Consider the following 20,957-nt stretch of genomic DNA (forward strand, 5'->3'; position numbering starts at 1 on the left):
AATTAACATTACCTCCAGGTTCAAATGGATTGGACGCTTAGCGCAGTCAATGTGTTAAGATTCCTTATGCAACTTCACAACGGGAATCCAGCTCAGCTGAATTGAAAAGGCAGTGGCGTTGATCAACAAAAGTGCACAGAACATTTTCTGGTCACACATTTACGGGTCATATTTAGATTTTTTCTTTGTTTTTTTAGGTAACGGTCAATGCTCTCCTGTTAGGGAGAAATCAAGAATATCAACACCAAATGGACAAAATGAGCCCTATCATTCTCCTACTGGTGAGTGCTCAGCTTCACAAAATGTACATGCATCACACATTATTAATGTGTAATTTTAAAGAGGATAAGACAAAATATAATGTCAGTTCATACTGTAAGATAAATCCACTCAATAAGTAAAAATAAAAATAACATCTCTGCTGAAAACGTCTGCTTGAGGAACATACTGTTTGAACTCAGACAAACAACTGCAGTAATGCATCGTGCTCTTAGCTGAAAGAACCAGGTTGATAATGTGCTTCAAATGTGAAATACATTTATTGCAGAAAGTGTTTCAAGTAATCCTCAATTGACCGCTTGAAACATCGAAGTCAGTCACACTGAGAGTAGACAGATGTAAAGATGCAGGGTCGACTTCTTGTTGCCAGGATACAGACGTGAAGATGAGGCTTGTTCATTATGTTCCTTCCTAAAGTGGAAATATAAATTCTAAGCTTTTTTATAAGCGTTGTGCAAATGATGTCTGTTGCTAATTCCTGTCTTTCAGCGTCAGTTCGTTCGATAGAACTTTAAAGAGTTAAACTAAATGAGCGCTGAGTAGCCTGAAGGGACAGCTCAAGGATGCAGTCAGATTGGAAGCTGTAGTTAAACAGCCAAGTATGGTCACAGCTTTATTTTTTGCTGTTGTAAATCCCAAAACCGGATCATCTGGACCAGTAAGTTTTATATACTGGCATTTTCACACACTATCTACAAAGCCCCTCCACATCAGTGATGACATTTCACACCAGAAGCAACATGGGTTTGAGAGAAGAGAGGAACAAATCAAGAAAAGAAAGCAAAGTTTAAAGGTAAATCAACTACTAAATAAACTGTGTGGTCACAAGACAGACTCCCACCAGATTTCCACCATTGCATAAGGCAAAGCAAAAATTTGTTGTTATGTGTTCAAATCAAATTTTTGAAGTTATTTGTTTAAATGCTCATCTTTAATGTCACAACTGAATTTAATAAAGAAGTCTAGTAATAACAATTACCCTAATTTTCGAACTATAAGCCGCTACTTTTTTCCCTCATTTTGAATCCTGCAGTTTATAGGCCAGTGCGGCTTATTTGTTGATTCATTTGGGTTAATAGGTAACACTTTATTTGACAGCGGCGTCATAATCATAACATGAACCTATCATGGGCATTATTGAATGATTATGACCGATTTCATTAAGTGTAAAATTATGTCACTGACTCCAATTTATGTCACGCTCAGATCTTTTACATCCATTCAAAAGTGAGATAATTTGCCGGAAAACACTGAATTACATCTGTGATAAGCATTCATTAATGCTCATGATGGTGTCATGTCAAAATGTCTTGTCTAATGACAGTCTTATGACGCCACTGTCAAATAAAGTGTTACCAAATACCATAAGTAGCAATTCATTAAACAACTGGAACAAGAACTGAAGAAATAATTAGCACAGAACACAAATTTTAATTGATCTGTAGCACTGCAATGCATGTTAGGAAGCATGTTGGACAACAACAGTGTTGACAACAGTGGTGGCAGCAGAGGTTGACTGTCTCCCCTAAGGGAGCAGTGATGGCCAAATGAAGCTTCTTAAAACAATGACGCTTTGCAGCCACTTGGTTCAGAGCTTCATGGTGGTTCATTTGGTCTTATGACAGTCATATGATGCTGCTGTCAAATAAAGTAACATCATTTGTTAATATCCTTTGGTGTAAATATCCCATAAAACAGTGAAGATAGCTGCAGCTTATATTGCAGGGCTGCTTATCTATGAACAAATTTCGTTTTCGTGTCAAATTTGGTGGGTGGCGGCTTATAGTCAGTTGCACCTTATAGTGCGAAAATTACGGTATTTAAATTTTTAAAAAATGATTGAGCATCCTTTTTTAGTTTTCATTGCAATTTTTTAAAGGAAGAGTTAATGACTTTAAACATATTCAATTTACTTTTATTTGAATTGATTTATTTGAGTTTAATTAAGCCCCTGAAGCCTGGATTTATTTGACAAATGTACATACATACATGTGTATTTAAATAACTAAAACTAAAAATTGGTGAGTCCAAAATAAAAAACAAAACATTTAAAAAATGAAATATAGGAAAATGTAGAAAAAAAAATATTTAAACATTTTTAAAAAATGAAAATATAAAAAATATTAACTATATATATATATATATATATATATATATATTTGTTTAAAAGTATCAAAAGTTAAATAAGGAGGAACTTATTGCATTGAAATTTATGGCACTGAAACATGAGCATTCACAGCAAGAAAATGAGTTAACTGATTGCCATAATTTGATTAACTGATTACCATTTTTGTTCCATTAGCTTTGTATTAATAAAAAAGAAGAAAGGGCCAGTCAGCAGTTTTGTACTATCCATTATTTTGGACTACACTGAAAATGTGCGTAACTGGGCATAGCTACAGTATGTGCAAAACTACTATCTCCACACCCACAGACACACAATTTCGCAACTTACCTTATCATCACGCCGGTGTCCATTGCTGGGAAGGTACCCTAGACACGCCCTCTTTTTCTCCAGAGTCATCTAGGAACCAGATGAGCCTGTTTAACTTTCGCGCCTCTAATTTTGGCATCGTGTCAGTCCATCCAAAAGCTTCCTACACATAAATTCAGTTGCCAGGTTACAGTGCATCCTCCTATTTAGTTCATTATACTGCAATGAAATCTAAGTTTAGCGAGATTCTGTTCAAACATCATGGCTAATCTACAGTGGGGAGACCAAGTATTTGATACACTGCCAATGGGAAAACCCATTGGCAGTGTATCAAATACTTGTTCTCCCCACTGTAAGTGAAATTGTATAATCTATGCATCTGTGTTTTTGTGTTGAAGATCTGAATGATAAACAGATAAAGCAAGAAGACACAAGTGAGGAAACTGACAACATAAGCTCAGTGTGTGAGCCCCAAACAGGAGAAGAAGGGACAGTCGCAGAGGAATCTATGGCTGGGAGCCCAAGTCATGCACAAGATGGAATATCCGGACAAAATATGCCATTGGATTCAACTACTCGACAACCAAACGGTATTGCATTTGTCCCAAAACCAGCCAGACATCATTTGTTTTCTTTCACATGGGGCGTGGAACACTGTCTTTTTTTTGTTCCAAGACAATAACGCTGACTTGAAATTATTATCAGGAAAAAATATCCTTGGAATCCCCCAAAACCTGTTCCAACTGACGCCATGATAGCCATGGTTGTCACAGCATATGATCACATTTCTAGTTTCCAACTAACTGCGGATCACATGTTTTTTTCCTCTTATTAGAGAGTAGTTACAGTATGTACAACAACAAATACTTCCTACTGCTAAATGCAGCATCTAATTACACAGACAACGCCTTTTGTTTACAATTTATATTCCTATTGTTTTCAAGTCATACAGGACAACTACAGCTATGTCTGTCAAAATATCAAATGTAGTTGCAGAATCTAAGGAGCATATTGGTAAAAAATTTCTCTATTACAGAGATATTTTTTTCTGGAAAAAAAAAGCAGAGGTATTTTTCAATTAGTATTGTCCTTGTGTTTGCAGATATAGAACCGCTAATTAAAGGTTGTAATAGTAGGATTCATTAATGTACAGTGTTGTAAATCTCACTTTAAAAAGCAATTAGTTACAGTTACAAATTACTTCTCCCAAAATGTATTTGAGTTAGTAAAATGTGTTTGAGTTAGTAACTCAGTTACCTCATTGTAAGAGTAATTATTTGCTCAGGAAAGTTACCAATGTTACTTTTCATGTTCTATAAGTTATCACATGATACATTAGAAAACATCTTTCACATGTTTATATTAACTGATTGAATTGAACAAAATTAAAGACCGAACGTAGGTCACACATTTTGCATTTTTTTACCAATTTCACCAATATAACAATGTAATGGTATACAGACTTTAATTTTTAAATGCTGAGAGGAAAAAAAGCCTTTTTTGTTTTTCCTGGTGTACTGAACCTGTACCGATCCGTGACCACCGTACCTAGGTATATACTGAACCGTGACTTTTTGGTAATAAAAAACAATATATATATTAGGGCTGTCAAAATTATCGCGTTAACGCGCGGTAATTAATTTTTTAAATTAATCACGTTAAAATATTTGACGCAATTAACGCACATGTCCCGCTCAGACAGTATTCTGCCTTTTGGTAAGTTTTACAGCAAGGCTTTTTGTGCTGTCAAACAGCGAACTCTTGTGGTCACTTTGCGACATGGTTTGTTGTTGTCTTGCCAGTTCAATATGGCTGCACGACGTCTCGGGCTGACGCCTACGTTGTAATGTTGTGCTTATATGATCCTTGGACAAGATTTGTCCGTAAGTATGGTTGTTGTAAAGAATGTACATATTATGTTAGTAAGCGAAATGTTATATTTTTTGTATGAGACGCTTTTTGTTTATGTTTAGTTCTGTATAGCGTGCTAAGCTAACACTGTTGCTAATACAATGCTTGAGTACTTTTTTTTGTAGTTTTACGACAGTCTAAAGAGGGCAATGGTTTGAGGCCATTTTATTAATAAATCAGATGAAAAAGGAAGAAGTCTGATTATTAAGGCGTCGTTCACTAGCTGTCTAGCTTTGGAAAAAGTAGACGCTTCGGGGTGAGGACAGCATAGACAGATTTAAATGACAGTAGAGTGAAATGCCCACTACACTCCTTATGTACCGTATGTTGAATGTATATATCCATCTTGTGTCTTATCTTTCCATTCCAACAATTTATTTTACAGAATATATATATATATAATTTACAGAAAAATATGGCATATATTATAGATGGGTTGAATTGCGATTAATTGCGATTAATTACGATTAAATATATATATTTTCATCGTTTGACAGCCCTAATATATATATATATATATATATATATATATATATATATATATATATATATATATATATATATATATATATATATATTATTATTATATTGGAGGATCTACAAGGACAACACCAACTTGGTGATGATAATGCGCACTCAGCAGGAAAACTACATTATTTTCAATTAATTGTACACACCTCGACGCCACGAACTATATGTAAAAAAAAAAAAAAAAAAAAATTAAAAAAGTTGCCCGGGAGTTTAAGATGATGGTCGCCACGCTAAATGCTGATGCTAATTAGAGCACGAATGCTAGGCTAACGCTCTGAGCCATTAGCCAATCATCATCACGTTTGCAACGGCGTCACCACCCAGGAGCTGTGACAAAATCACACAACTCGCACCTCATTCATTCCAATTCGAGCAACGCGCCACTTAACATTCTCACTAACGGTAACGGCGTTGCAAAGACGGGAAAAGTAATTCATTAGATTACTAACTACTGCAAAATAACACTGTTAGAAACGCAGTTATACTCTAACGGTATTATCAGCAACATTTATATACCGTATTTTTCAGGCTGTAAGTCACACAGACCAGAAATATATGCAATTAAGAGGGGGAAAAACATAAAAGTCGCAATTTTGTGTCATATTTTATCAGACCAAGAAATAATATTATTAGGGCTGTCAAACGATTCAATTTTTTAATCGAGTTAATTAAAGCTTAAAAATTAATTAATCGTAATTAATCGCAATTAATCGCAATTCAAACAATCTATAAAATATGCCATATTTTTCTGTAAACTATTGTTGGAATGGAAAGATAAGACACAAGATGGATATACATTCAACATGCGGTACATAAGGACTGTATTTGTTTATTATAACAATAAATCAACAAGATAGCATTAACATTATTAACATTCTGTTAAAGCGATCCATGGATAGAAAGATTTGTAGTTCTTAAAAGATAAATGTTAGTACAAGTTATAGAAATTTTATAATAAAACCCCTCTTAATGTTTTCGTTTTAATAAAATTTGTGAAATTTTCAATCAAAAAATAAACTAGTAGCCCGCCATTGTTGATGTCAATAATTACTTACATAATGCTCATGGGAGCTGAAGCCTATAAAATCAATCGCACCCAAGCGCCAGCAGAGGGCAGCAAAACTCCATAAAACACAATTAACAAGTGGGCATTTCACAGTACTGTCATTTAAATCTGTTTGAGCTGGGCATGTGCGTTAATTGCGTCTAATATTTTAATGGATTAATTTAAAAAATTAATTACCGCCCATTAACGCGATAATTTTGACAGCCCTAAATATTAAACAATATACTAATTACGGAACAATAGGTTAACTAGGCGTCTGTTAATGTAATTTATTAACAATTATTTACAGAAAAACTACGGCTAAAACAACACAAGATATACGGGGATTAATTAAGTCACGTCTGAGTATTTCTCAGGCCCAGCTAATCTAGGGAAAAAAGTGTGATTTATTGTCCAGAAAATACAGTAGTTAAGTTTTTACAACTATTTTTTGTTTTTTGTTTTTTACATTTATTTACATTTTTACAGTTATTTACATTTATATTCAGTAAATTATCATTTTACTGTAACAGAACAGTCTAATTGTGACCGATTCAATGCGATTCAATGTGAAGATGGGATTATTCCTACTATATAGTATATATATATATATATATATTTTTTTTTTAAATGTATTATTATTATTATTATTTTTTTTTTTTACCTGTCCTGTTCAGCTGTTTAGACGAAGAGAATAGGAATCTGAGTGTCCTTATGGTCTGAACAGTTTTAATGTATCACATGGGAGTTCGATATACCGGTACTCCCATTGTTCCACATATCCATTCCTGATATTTCCTCAATACCGTAAATTGCCAATTAATGCAATCAGCTAAATTCCTGGTTATTCTTTCTGTAGGTGACCGGCCATTCCAGTGCAACCAGTGTGGTGTCTCGTTCACTCAGAAGGGAAACCTGCTGCGGCACATTAAGTTGCACACAGGTGAAAAACCCTTTAAATGCCCATTCTGCAGCTATGCCTGTCGCCGCCGTGATGCTCTCACGGGCCATCTGCGCACACATGCTGGTAAGACGCTTCATTGTGGCTCTTCCCTTTAGCACCCCAAAATTTGTTTTGTTCTTAGATGAGTTGCTAAATAGGCGAAGCTGTCATATGAAAACTGTGACAGAAAAGGCAAAACAAACTCCTTGTCAGATATCTATACACTGTACAAAATATTTGTCGCAAGGACTGTAAAAAATGCGGTTCTACATCTTAGTTGACTCGCCCAGATGGAAAATTATGGTTAAGAGGGGACCACTGGTTGAGTCTGTCAACTGTAACCCACTTTCCTATCAGAAAGGATGTGCTTTCCCCTCTTTTACATTTTTTAAATATTAAGGTCATACAGCTCTGTCATTTCCAGGTTCAGGAATTGCTCATGCACACTGTAGTTGCTAAAGTGCGCTTGCTTCTCGTAACTTACTTTGGTGTATTTCTGTGTTGATAGGTGTTGGTTTTTTGTATTTCCTCAACTAAGAGTTGCATGTAAATTCGGGCTGGGCGATTTTAAGATTGAGATCATACATAAAAAACAAAAAAAATTGCATTCAGTCAGGGTCATATGACGTTTTATATTCAATTGAACAGGACTGGTGCTGATGGAAACTGATTAGTTTGGAATATTTGAACAGTCCCACAACACACTACAGTTGATGTAAACTGTAACGCCTAACACACATAAAAAAAGAAAAGAAAAAGAAAATTACACATATTGAGCATTAAAACATATAATATATTTTGTTTTCTGAACACACTCACTAGCTCAATGGTAATGTACAATGAAATATACAATTCGGATGCAATGTGCAAGCGCTACCGGAAGTTGGAATCGATTTACCTTATGTAACTCTCAAAAAAATAAATATTAACGCACACAAATGCCACCATATATATGCTCTATGCACACTTTACAAAAAAAGACATCGAAAACTATTTTTTGTCTTCCCTTTGACACCAGACACTTGGCAGTGCAAAGTAGTGCCTCCCTGTGGCCAAGGTGCGCACACACTTAACGACATACGATCGACATACGATCCTTCCGACAGCCGACGTAAATATTGACTGGTAGTCTGTCTCGACATTACGACGACATGCCCGAAATATGACGATTTGCAACAGTGTGGCAATTTCATTGTTTATCCGCAAGATTTGCAATTTGCAGCAAGGCGGATTTTCTTGTTAGAAATCAACATGGATCCCAAGAATGTTAGTGCATGTTGTGAAAAAAGGTAACGCTTACCACTGAAATTAAGATGGAAATGATGGAATATGTCTACGATCTCGACGGTCCTCCTCCGACCTCCGTTTGCCAGTCTTTGTAAATTAAGGTGACAATTTTATTTTCATTGTAACATCGGCGAGGAAGTCGCCAGCTTCGCCAGGTTAATCACTTGTGCAAAACAACACGGCTACTGACTGCCATAGCCGACACCAACAACAACAAAACATGAAGAGTGATAATAAAAATTCTTCGGCACTTCTCTCAGTCTCACGTCAGTCTGTTCAGGAACAGCATGCAAAACACAGCCACCACATTAGAACCCAATTTGTTAGATTATTATTATTATATTATTATTATTATTATTATTATTACGATTTGTATTCACAATTTATTTGTTTTTCTATGTGTAATTGCTATTTGTAATTGTACTTGCAGTAGTTATGAAGGATTAACCACAGGTTTTTTGGCTGTGGAACGAATTAATCAAATTATAATTTATTCTTATGGGAAAATCCCGCTGGACATACGACCATTTAGACTTCCAACCCAACTCCTTCAACGAATAAAATTCATATGTACAGGTACCACTGTATTTCTAATATTTATCTTTTTAATTTCATTTATTTCCTTTGTTATAGTAGACTTTTATTTTAATGCAATGTCACTGTTAATCACTAGTTATTGAATAAAATGCACTTTTCAAAGAAAAAGTAAAGTTAACTGGAAAATAAAAGGTTGTATTTTTAATTTACTTTGATTATATATATATATATATATAAAACTTCCAAAAATACCCTAATTTTTAAGCCATAGATAGTTCTACACATTATTGTATTCATTTCATTTACTTTATTATAGACTTTGTAGTTTTGTAATTTGGGGTCAACTGTTTTAAATTTCGACCATGAGAAGTGTAGTTTTAGGGATCTTCAGTACTGCCAATTTCTCTTTATATGTAAAAATGTTTAACTGCACTCTAGTTTCTTATATTTCCATTGCTGATTCTTTAAAACTAGTCAAAAACTACAAAAGTCAAGTAAAAAAAAAAAAAAGTGAAAGAATCTGCACTCTAACCATTTGTCCAAATTGTTTCATTCATTTATTTATCTTCAGCATCGCTTATCCTCACGAGGGTTGCGGAGGTGCTGCAGCCTATCCCAACTAACTATGGGCACTAGGCACTAGGTATAGACCCTACTCACCAACGTCACAGAATGACGTGTCGCTGTATCCGGCCGCCATATTGTCCGTCATTGTTTATCCGTATTCTCAATGGTTTCAATTTGTCGTGCAATTTATAGTGCAATTCATGGAAGCCCCGGTGCTTTCAGACGCTGTAAACTCATTGGATGCGTTGCATAAAAGGCGTTATGTGGAAAAGCTTCAGTCTATCCATTCGCCAGATCCATAGTTGATGCCTAAATCGATATTTTTCGACCCGCTGTCTTCGCCTTCTCTGCCTGACATCTGCTACCCATGATATCTACAACTATCTTGTCCACAGAAACTCAGCCTATTCTCACAAAACTTTGAAAAACTTTAAGAGCAACACTCTAAGCAACATTACCCCGTGTAACCCTTTACTTCCAATTTTCTAAAATGGCGACAATCAAAAAAAAAAAAAAAGTTGACTGCGATGGCCGATGCTTCAAGGATAGGTGGATATTTGACTATTTTTTTAAATAAAATACGCAACAACTGTGTCTTTCTCATTTGCAAAGAGACAGTCGCTGTTTTCAAAGAGTTCGATGTAACGCAATATTACCAAACAAGACACGCTGACATGTACAACATTACAGGGAAGATACGCAGCGAGAAATTATAGCAACTTGAAGCTAGTTTAATTTCACAGGAGCAGTATTTCGCAAGAGCCCGAGTGTCGAAAGAGAATGCCACAAAGGCGAGATTGTTGAAATTATGAATTTAAAAAATTATAATAAAGCAAATGTGACACACAGAAGGGCTTGCTAAAATGTGTTTAAATATATTGTTCTACGTAAATCAGCCAAGGTAGCCCACCACATTTTTACCACACCAAATCTGGCCCCTTTTGCAAAAAGTTTGGACACACCTGTTTAACTGATGATCTGGAGACGAGGCCAGCTTCTTTCACTTGGTACCAGCTAAATATTATTCAAAAAATAATGATGGCGGAAGAAATAAACATCTTGAATTTGAAACTGTATGTTGTCAGCGATTAGCCTTGCAATCATCTTACTTGTGGTTGTCAGCCCAAAACCCTCTAAATATATATTAAATGCATCTTACCAGGTATAAAATGACTACTACATAGTCTGTGGTGATCGTTTGGTGCCCAGTTTTCTCATCGAATTGCAGCAGTCCATCTCGCTCTCCTCTCCGTGTCTCTCAGAATACGGTAGAACTTCAAGTCTCTCCGTCTATCTTCTCTGTTACTGCAATCAACCGCCACACACGCCTTCACCATTTTGATTATTAACGTTAACGAGCAGAAAAACACGCCATAATAGGAGGAATTTACGTAGCGGTAATGCGTAAACACGACGAGATGACGGACAATATGGCGCGGAGGCGTGGTTGTGACGTCATGTGAGTAGGGTCTATACCCTCAATCGGTTGCTATCCAATCGCAGGGCACAAATAGATGAACAACCATTTATGCACACACTCAAAGTTTACCTAGGGACAATTATGAGTGCTCAATCAGCATACCAATCTTGTTATTAGGACGTGGAAACCGGAGTAGCCGGAGAAAACCCATAAAAGCACAGGTAGAACATACCTGTATTTTTTTGTTATTTCAATGTGAAGTCAATTAACATAGTGTTAGGGAATATGTCTGACTTTGGTGTTTCCACTGGAACTAAAGTATTGATTAATCGGTAAATCCCAAAATTGACTTCCAGTGTAATCATACTCATACTGCAACACTTTTGCAGAAATATACGCGTACATCTTAGTGGGAATAGTTAGGACACAGAAATTTTCTCTGGTTCGGCTTGTCCATGGAAAGGGCAAGTGTCATAATACTTGCGTCCATATGGTGTGTTAAATTTGATGTAAATATAAGAGGAAATTCTGAGTCTCACAGCCTGTGGTGAACTATTTGCATGAATAAGATTACCATCTGAAAGGTTAATTCTAAAGGTCTATTCAACATCTGCACAGTTTCATATGTTGGTGGGTTGCTAAATATAAAACGTTAATGTCTCTCGCAGTGTAGGAGGTACAGATATCTACTTAATAAAACCTACTAAATAATGTTGAACCCTGCTTTCATTAATGAGTTTTGTATTATATCAGTTCGTACAAAAAAAAAAAAAAAAAAAACCCTAAACAGCAATGTCCATGTTATAAAATATTTATTTATACATTTATTTATTTATTGTGCCTAATGATATTCCAACGTTATACAGTGAATGGTATGGACCACAAAATAGTTAATTAAGATTGCAATGCCATCTGCACTCACCACTATTTATCTCAAGGGAGTAGTTTTGGTGTGATGCCTGATATCTTTTTGTACTCTTGGTGCCTACACTTTTTCAGTTTAGAAATGAATGAATTAAAGGATGAATAGCTTGTCTTCTGAATTTTTTCACTTTTAGTGGGCAAACCACACAAGTGCAACTACTGCGGGCGGAGCTACAAACAACGCAGTTCCCTTGAGGAGCACAAAGAACGCTGCCATAGTTACCTGCAGAGCATTGGGCTGGACTCAACTGCCAAAACGGGCCCTTATGCAGGTAATTTGTATTTGCACTAGGATTGTACACACACAAGGTATGGTTAATTACACAAAATTCACTAAAATATTTGCCTGCTATAAGCAAAAAAAAAAAAAACAACAAAAAAATCCAGTTACAAATCATAACTCATAAAATGAGGTAACACTCAACTATATTTTTGTTGTCATCGTCTTTGGAAAAAAAACTTTAATGAGCAATTATAATTTGACCAGTATTTGTGGATAATTTAATATCAATTTAAAAACAGTCTTAAAAACAACCACAGCGTTACGCTAAAACATGATCTTCCTCCAGTAAAATTAATTCTTTGTTTTGCTAATGTTTTTGCAGGTGAGCTTCCGAAAGAGCCTAGGCCTATGGCTACGTTTGAGCGACCGCTCGTTATTGAAAGAATGCACAGTAATGTTGGGAAAAGGAAGAGCACCACACCCCAGAAATTTGTGGGTGGGTATTTTTCAACACTGGCAGCCAGTCAGCTGGTTTACATGCTGTGTTTTATCACTCTCAGGAGAACACTGGTATTGTATTTTTGGATGGATGGATGGATGGATGGATGGATGGATGGATGGGCAGAAAATCAATAGAACGTATAATTGTGTAAATGTAATACTAACAATAATAATAATCTAAATTATAAACTATTATGTTTTTCAACACAAAATATTCAAAGTAAAATATTATATTCTGTACTTGGGTATAAATGGTGTTTTACTTGTATAGCGCTTTTCCACCTTAAGGTGCTCAAAGCGCTTTACACTACATCGTCATCTACCTACTGGTGACGCAGCACCAGGAGCAATGTGGGGTTCAGTGTCTTGCTCAAGGATACTTGGGCGAGTTCATCAGGGCACAGAATCGAACCCACAACCTCTTGGTTGGGGGACAACTACTCTACCACTGAGCCACGCCATCCCCAATAATATAAAAAAAGAACAACCAGCCAGGTTGGTTCTCACGTTTTCCATTCCCTATATAGTTTATATTTTGTTTTATTTTATTGGGCTATTTTAGATTATTTGTCATGTAAAAGGTACTGTATGCAAATTGAGGAAGTTCGAGAAGCCTCAGGACAGAGTGGTGATGTTTTTTTTTTTTGTTTTTTTTTGTGGTTAGGTACAGCTGTAATGTCGCTATTTGCAATATTATTAAGAGAGAACAATTTACAGCATTCCTGTTCGAGATTGGTTAGTAATATTAAAATGTGGATGGGGTTTTCCGCCTCTCATACTTTCACGCATTGAAGACCAAGTACAACGTGTAATTAACAAACATTAATTTGACTGCCAGTAGAAAAATAATTATCTGACATTTAGCTTTCTTATACCCAATTCACAACTCCTTGGTGACTTCCAAAGACAGGGTGCCCAGACTTTTAGATGTTATTGTATACCCCCATTGTTTCACTGAACTCTGAAAATGTATACATGTTTGTTTATTGTGGTCGTTTGGAAAAAAATAAATAAATAAATAAAAACGCGTTTGCCATTTGATGTGTAGTATAGACTTTGAACTCTTGTGATCGGTGTTGTCACAGATTACTTGAAAAAGTAATTTTAATTACTGATTAGCCCTCAAAAAAGTAATCTAGTTACTTTACAGATTACTAAAATATCAAATTAACTAAGTTACTGTAAAAGTAATTTATACTTTTTGCCACATTTTCTCCCTTTTTGCCTCAACATAAGAATGACAACAAAAAAATGTCATCGCATGTAATTGACTTACCGATAATTCAATTTAAAGGGGAAGATCAGAAATTTTTCACATAAGGCTTAAACTTCGAGTTAGCAGTTTAATTAGTCGATGGAGTTGATTTCAACCACCATTGACTCGCGCTACCTTAGCCCCTCCGGAGCCCTGAAACCAACAAATAACTGACAAACTGCTTGGAAATTATTGAAATCATTCCCACCTAAGATTAAACCTAATGTCAAAAATTCTGAATTTTGGGTTAGGGTTAACAGCATATCAGTGCCAATGTAAAACAATGTAAATTGAAGGCACAATAATCAACACACAAATGAATTGCACAGTGCAATAAACACAAAGGTGGGGTGGGCGCGGATGCGCGCGCACAACTCGGAAGTACGCCGTACACACACGTGGTCAATTTGGCCACAAAACGTGTTGGTTGGCAACTGAGCACTTTCACTCAATCGAACTTACAACACATCCCAAAGATGCTAAACGAACAAGTGACCTCACAGCATAAATTTGCAACACGAATATGATGTCAACAATGCATGCCAACTTGGAGCAATGACTGCCCGTCGTTGCAACGAAAGCTATGAAACGGCCAGGCATGTAGGGGGTCCAAACTATCGGTGATACCCTCCAGAATGAAGGAAAAATACTCACGTTCATTCATTGATTTAACAGATCAACATTCCCTCGCACATCTTAACACTCGGCTCCAATGTGTACCCGCACTGGCAGCCTGGCCCATGCCTTTCTCAGTCCCGAAACACTTAGCGGCGTGTGACTCAAGACCAAAACAGGAAGTAGCTGTGAGCGGTTACCATGGAAACAAGTACCGGGAACCTTTTTCTAGCATTGTCTATTCAAAATGCTCTTCGTACATGACTACAGTATTCTTCATTCTACATACATTATGAGGCAACAACAAAATAGTAACGCACAGACACTAAGGAAACTAACTTTAATCAGATTACTGGCTTGGAAAAATGAACGCGTTAGCCTGAGCTAAAACTATTTTGCCAACATTTCGATCCCTTGTCAGAGAGAATTGGCCATTAACCTTAGACAGGATTAGTTTAGTTTTAGTTTTATTCACACATCATTAAAGCATACAATACATGGTATATACACATAAATACAGTATATGTTAATACAATTAGATGCACGGAAAGAACACTTCAGGGAACTTAAGCACGTTTTTATCATGAATGCAAAGTAAACCAAGAGCAAAGGTGTGTTGAAGGACAAACCATGTATCAATTTGTAATTCTATTTCAAGACCAAGTCCTAGTCTTGGATCGCCCAGTAATGATACTTTTCTGTTTTAAACAGGTGAAAAGTTGGGGCGCTTCAGCTACCCTGAAATGGGATACGAGATGGGCCTCAAGTTTGAGAAACAGGCTGAACTGTTATCAGCCCATATGATGGACCAGGCTATGAACAATGCCATCACATACCTAGGATCAGACACAATTAGGCCCATTCTCCACCACACAGGGCACCCACTCTCCATAACTGAGGTGATGCCCATGGTCAACCCTCTCTACCATCATGTTCTGCCTCTTGACCAGAGAGTTGAGCGTACAGGGAATACTGACTCGCTGCCGCATCAGGCCCCATTACACCCTGATTTTCCCAGCCACACCGTCTCCAACGGTCCCGCTTCTTTGTCTCGGCATGGAAAACCAAACCAGTCGGTTCACGAAGAGTCGCCGAGCAACAGCGGAGGAGACTCACCCGAGTCGGCCCGCAGCAGCCCTCAGGAACGGAACACTAACCCTGGTAACAATCTGCCATCCAGTCTCAGGTCACGATCAAGCCCAGCAATTTATTCGAGTGATCACATGACAGATGTGTCACCCAGAGCTGGGTCAGGCACTGGGAGCGGGGTACTTCGTGAATCCGCAGAGAGGCCTGCAGTCCAGGAAGGGGTGCGGGTTTTTGGAAGAGAAGGCAGGGAGTTGCGAGCCTTCCAGTGTGACCATTGCCAAGTGCTCTTCCTGGACCATGTCATGTACACTATCCATATGGGTTGCCATGGATACAGGGATCCACTGGAATGTAACATATGCGGTTACCGCAGCAAAGACCGTTATGAGTTCTCCTCACATATTGTCCGCGGTGAACATACATTCCACTAAATAACTGATACAAGTGTAAAAAGAAATGAGGGAAGATTTTTTTACAGTAGTAGTAGTAATAGTAGTAGTAGTAGTAGTAGTACTACAGACTTTTCAGCTACAAAGCAGCGTGAATGTGAACAGCTGAACAACCATATGAAGGCTTTATAACAGTGCATGCTACTAAAATGTGATCAAATCAGTTGTTTTGAAACCATTTTAAAAGCTTGCTAAAACAGACCTCAAGGATAACTTTGACCAAAAATCATTTCTGCAGCAGTGTACTAAATGGCTGACTGGTGTAGTTTCCAGGCTGGTCATATTTTTAGTGTAATAATATTGTGATTTCTTTTTTTCTAATATTTTGATTTCCCCTCTAATGACGTGGCCCCAAAAACTTTTTATAACTTACAAATTACAACAAGAGTGTGCTGCAAATTTAGTTTGGTCACCTGATGCTGCTTGCTCTCCATTTTGACGTGTTTGTCTCTTTTAATATTGTCTCTCACTGTCTTTGCATTTGCGGAAATGCATAGACTTTATTATATATTTGAAATGACACTTCCGCCATACCCTGCGCCTTGCCTACGGTAGGGGGCCTGCCCACACTCAGCTTCAGTTAAGTTTAAGTAATGCTTCGCAGTCGGTTGCAGTAATTCTTAAAATCAACGCAATGTCAGATTTAGGTTGAAAAAGTATGAAAGCTGTACTGCAAACAAACAGGAAGTATTGTCTCAGGGGTGATTCGTTCGAGGATTCAAAGTAATTATGATATTTTTCGTACCATGCATGCATTTTGAAATGTTGTGAAAAAAATCAACGGGAGAAATTAACTGCTACTTTATTGGTGTCATAATTCGCAATACTGAAGTAAAATAAATGCTAACTGCCTGTTTTTTTTTTTTTTTTTTAAACTTCTAACGAAGAATCGAGACTTTTTACGTCCATATCTAGAAATAATTCATGGATTTAAGCATTATTCACTAGAATTTTCAACGTAAAAAGCTGTGGTAATAAGGCGGCGCCACAGTGGCTTAAAGACGAGTAGCACATTCAACATATTTACATAAAATAAGTGCTAACTGCTCGGTTTTTTGCTTTTAACCAAGAATCAAGACTGTTTTACATCCATATCTACAAAGATTTCAGGGATTTAAGCATTTATCCACACGAATTTTCAACGTAAAAAGCTCTTTTGGTAATAAGGTGGTGCAACAGTGGCTTAAAGACTAGCAGCAATTTCGACATATTTACGTAAAATAAATGCTAACTGCCCTTTTTTTTTTTTTTTTCTTTGCTTTTAACCAAGAATCGAGACTGTATTACATCCATATCTATAAAGAATTAAGGGATTTAAGCATTTATTCACAAGAATTTTCAATGTAAAAAGCTCTTTGTCTGTGTTTCCACTCAGTCAGCTTTGACGGAGATAGGCCCCCTATTAATCGGCCCCGCCCCCCGTGTCCCGTCAATATATTATGAAGTCTATGGAAAATGTTAACTCATGCCATTATCACGATTCAAATCTGCTTTGATACAGTATTTATTTTGATTCTTGTGTTATTTTTAAGGGTCAGCTATCCATTATTAAAATGATTACAGCTATATATGAGACATAAGGCATTCCCTCTACTCTTACCTAAAGTAGATGTTCAGGTTGGTTGGCAGCATTTAACTCTTAGACTGCCAATGACTAACTAGCGTGTGTTTATTCACCCCTCCTAGTCAAAATGGATTGGACTCCTAGCGCCGTCAATGGCACTAAAACATGAGCTTCCACAGCCAGTCGTCCCAGTTTGAATAAATGAGGCGTCTATCATTGTCATTATCCGGCAATTTAATGGAGACAATAGTCGATGAATATGATTTTGATGACAAATGAGTGAAAGATTATTCATTGCAACAAATATTCATACAGTGCTGGGAAGTATTTCACCCCCTTATTAAAATATTTTTGTACATATTTTTGCCACTTTAAAATGAAAATCAAATGTTTAAGAATAAATTCTGCACTTTGAACAGGCTGACTTAATCGTTACCACTTTCTTTGGTAAGCCAAGAAGCCAACTTGAGCGTCTTAAATTCCTGAAATAACAAAGCATCCCCAGACAATCACATAATCACAACTGTTAATTTCATGCCAGATGTACGACAGAGGGTTAAGGCCATATAGAGAGAGGGAAAAAAAGGACTAAGAGATTAAAGTCATACTGGTACTACAAGAAAACAAGTATTATTACATACAGCAAACCGCTACGCACTTTACCTTAGCTGGGAGCTACGATTAAACATTAATATGAACCATTTATTGATTATAATTTGTAAATTAGTCAAAAGATAAAGGATTTCCTTATTAATGAATTTAATTAATGAAGCAGATTCTAAAATATAGACTCTGGAGATGCACAATATTATTGTAATTCGCTATTACGTAGCTAGGAGCTACGACGAAGTGTTGGTAGCCTATAAATAATTCTGATAATGATTTGATGTAGATGGGCCAGAATATGAAGGATTTCCTTTTCCTTATTTGTAAAACTGATCTAAAAGACAAGATGCTTTCAATATTGTGGATTTTAACGGAGGCGAAGCGCTACATAAAGTAAGTAGCTGTTCATTCAACTACATTAGCCCAACGAAATACAGCAAAGAGTCATACTATTTCTACGAGGAAAATAGTCCAACTGTTACTACGAGAAAAAAGTCATACTATGACATCGCGGTAATATTGTACAAATGTTACCTAACATAAAAAGTTCCAATTCTGTGTCACCAGTGTTTTCCCCTTAGACCACGAAATCATTTAAAACTGAATTTTGTGTTTATGTCCTTGACTTTGAGAGAAAAGTTTTTCATGGCACTGAAAATGTAAATTTTAATCAGGGTGGTGTATTTGTCATTTAATTTTGTTTCTTACTTCTGCTATTGTGAAGGGCAATCAAAACATAGTAAATTAACAAGGAATAGTTGGTTTTAGTAACCAAAATTTTTGCGGGTAATATCAATGTAATTCAATATAAAACATTCCTGCTGTCTGAAATTCAAATTAGTATAGATTTTTTTCACGCTATTGTTTTCTCCAAACAAAAATTGTTTAATCATAAGGTTGCTTGTTGAAACATCATAGTTGTGTTTTGCTGCCTTTTATCATACACTTTCAATATTTTTTAAAACATTTTGCAAAGCTAAAATGGCATGGAAAAACTATTGACGTACTGTTACATTAAAATAATGTGATTGTGCAGAATAGTAGCAAACAAATAACACATTTGTTAATATTCACATACATGTAAATATACTATATGTTGTGATAGTATCCAATATTATTGTAATAAAACCATTGAATTCCATTTATTTTACATTTTGCACTTAAATAGTGGGCTTACTCCTTAAACACTGAAACATTGAAATATAAGCTCTTTCATATCCTTTTCAATTTTAAAGCAAAAGTATGGCAAAACCAATGTATTCATTCATATGTTTAATATGATTGCTGGCGTAAGGAAAATCAATGAATGTATAATTAATCATTCCCAGTTGGAGAAATCACATTTTTAGTTAAAATTTTTGCTGATTGGGTTGAACTTAAACACTGTAAATAGAATTTGTATACCCTTTCAAACATACGTGTGGGAGTACTTTCTATACATTATGCCTTAAACTGTGCCTCAAAACTTTTAAATTAAAAAAAGAAGAAAAAAAAAAAAAGTATTTTGAGGCATTGTTTGTTGTAAGTGTGGTGTTATTTTGTAGGCTTAGGTTGCGAATATTTTTACCTCGATTATTACATTGCAAAACCTATTACAACCAACTCAATATGTTCAAACAATGGCAGGTTATTCAGTACAAAATGCAGATACGAGTTACAGCTAAATAGCTTTTCACTGCAAAGGAAGGAATTTTAACCTCTAAGAGGCAGCTCGTAAGAAAAGTGAAGAAGAAAGTTTTGTATCGCTGACCTTGCACTTTAGTCATACAAAAATTAATGTTTTATTCAAGAGGTTGAGTAAAAACTGTTGCTGAAACCAAAAGTACACTTTTTAAGGCTTGTATGGAAATTATTTACTATCAGTTTGCAAGACTGCCTGATAAATAGTTCCTTTTGTGGAAGCAGAATTTGTATCACTGGATGCAGACCATAATCCTCAAAGATCAACTCAGTCTCTTTATTAACTATAACTTATGTTCTTATTTAATATCTTAAACAAACGGCAGCTTTTTTCAACCCCCCACTTCCCCCTGTCTTACTCTGTGGTGCTCAGCAACCATAAAACTTTTGTTAGCACATTTGTTTACATCACGTACCCGTGAAATATAATATGCTTTTCTGTTATCGCAGCGGCACAAATAAAATCATGCTTATAAGAACAATGGAATGATAAAGACAGATGTTTTTGTCTGTGTACTGTACGTTACATATACTGTTTTCTGTTTTGTTTTGAGTTGTAATATATTGTTCACATCGACAATGAAAAAGCACACAAGGAGCTCAGGAATTTGCATAACTTGTATATTTTTATGTTCCAATAAATTGGATTTACTGATCACCAAACAAAGCATATAAATTGAGCTATTGTAAAATCTTGTCTCTGAAATAGAGAATGGTGGAATTGAACAAAAATCTAAGAAAATCGGGGCACATTTTTGTGAAGAATACCTTATTTTTATTGAAAGTGGTTCTCTGATTCAAAAAAGGGTGAGGAGAACCATTGGCTTGCAAATTGTCACAATAAAATTGATTTCTATGAACAGTTTTGTAATGGTTTGTGATGACATTCTGTTAGGGATCGCGGAATGGGGGAGTGGGGGGGATCCCAATGCAGACAAAGGGGAAGCAGAGTAGGTTGATGCCACGTTTATTTAGCACAGGAGTTTTTATCTCAGGCGGAAGGACGGATTGTTGCGATGGGCACCGTAGATGCCAACATGAGTAGCCGGCAGTTGTCTGGTTTGCAGTTCACCCGGGAAGTGGAGGTATCCGACAAT

At 36.2% G+C, this 20,957-nt stretch overlaps 1 protein-coding gene across 7 annotated transcripts in view; it reads left to right on the top strand.

Moving 5' to 3' along the window:
* The window catches only part of LOC130927452 (zinc finger protein Helios-like), a 28,514-nt gene extending 7,764 nt beyond the window's left edge, over positions 1-20,750 (top strand). For 2 of the 7 annotated variants that reach the window (XM_057853287.1, XM_057853286.1), the window contains exons 3-8: positions 198-281; positions 3,112-3,303; positions 7,060-7,227; positions 12,013-12,150; positions 12,484-12,597; positions 15,184-20,750. In XM_057853287.1, coding sequence (XP_057709270.1) covers positions 198-281; positions 3,112-3,303; positions 7,060-7,227; positions 12,013-12,150; positions 12,484-12,597; positions 15,184-15,992 — 1,505 coding nt within the window. In that variant the 3' untranslated portion in view covers positions 15,993-20,750. Of the gene's footprint in view, positions 1-197; positions 1,073-3,111; positions 3,304-7,059; positions 7,228-12,012; positions 12,151-12,483; positions 12,598-15,183 lie in introns of all 7 variants that reach the window. The other 5 variants (XM_057853290.1, XM_057853288.1, XM_057853293.1 and 2 more) reach the window with 4 other exon arrangements.
* The last annotated feature ends 207 nt before the right edge of the window (positions 20,751-20,957 follow it).

The sequence above is a fragment of the Corythoichthys intestinalis genome, chromosome 12 (genome assembly GCF_030265065.1).
Source record: "Corythoichthys intestinalis isolate RoL2023-P3 chromosome 12, ASM3026506v1, whole genome shotgun sequence".
In the NCBI taxonomy this organism is placed as follows: Eukaryota; Metazoa; Chordata; class Actinopteri; order Syngnathiformes; family Syngnathidae; genus Corythoichthys; species Corythoichthys intestinalis.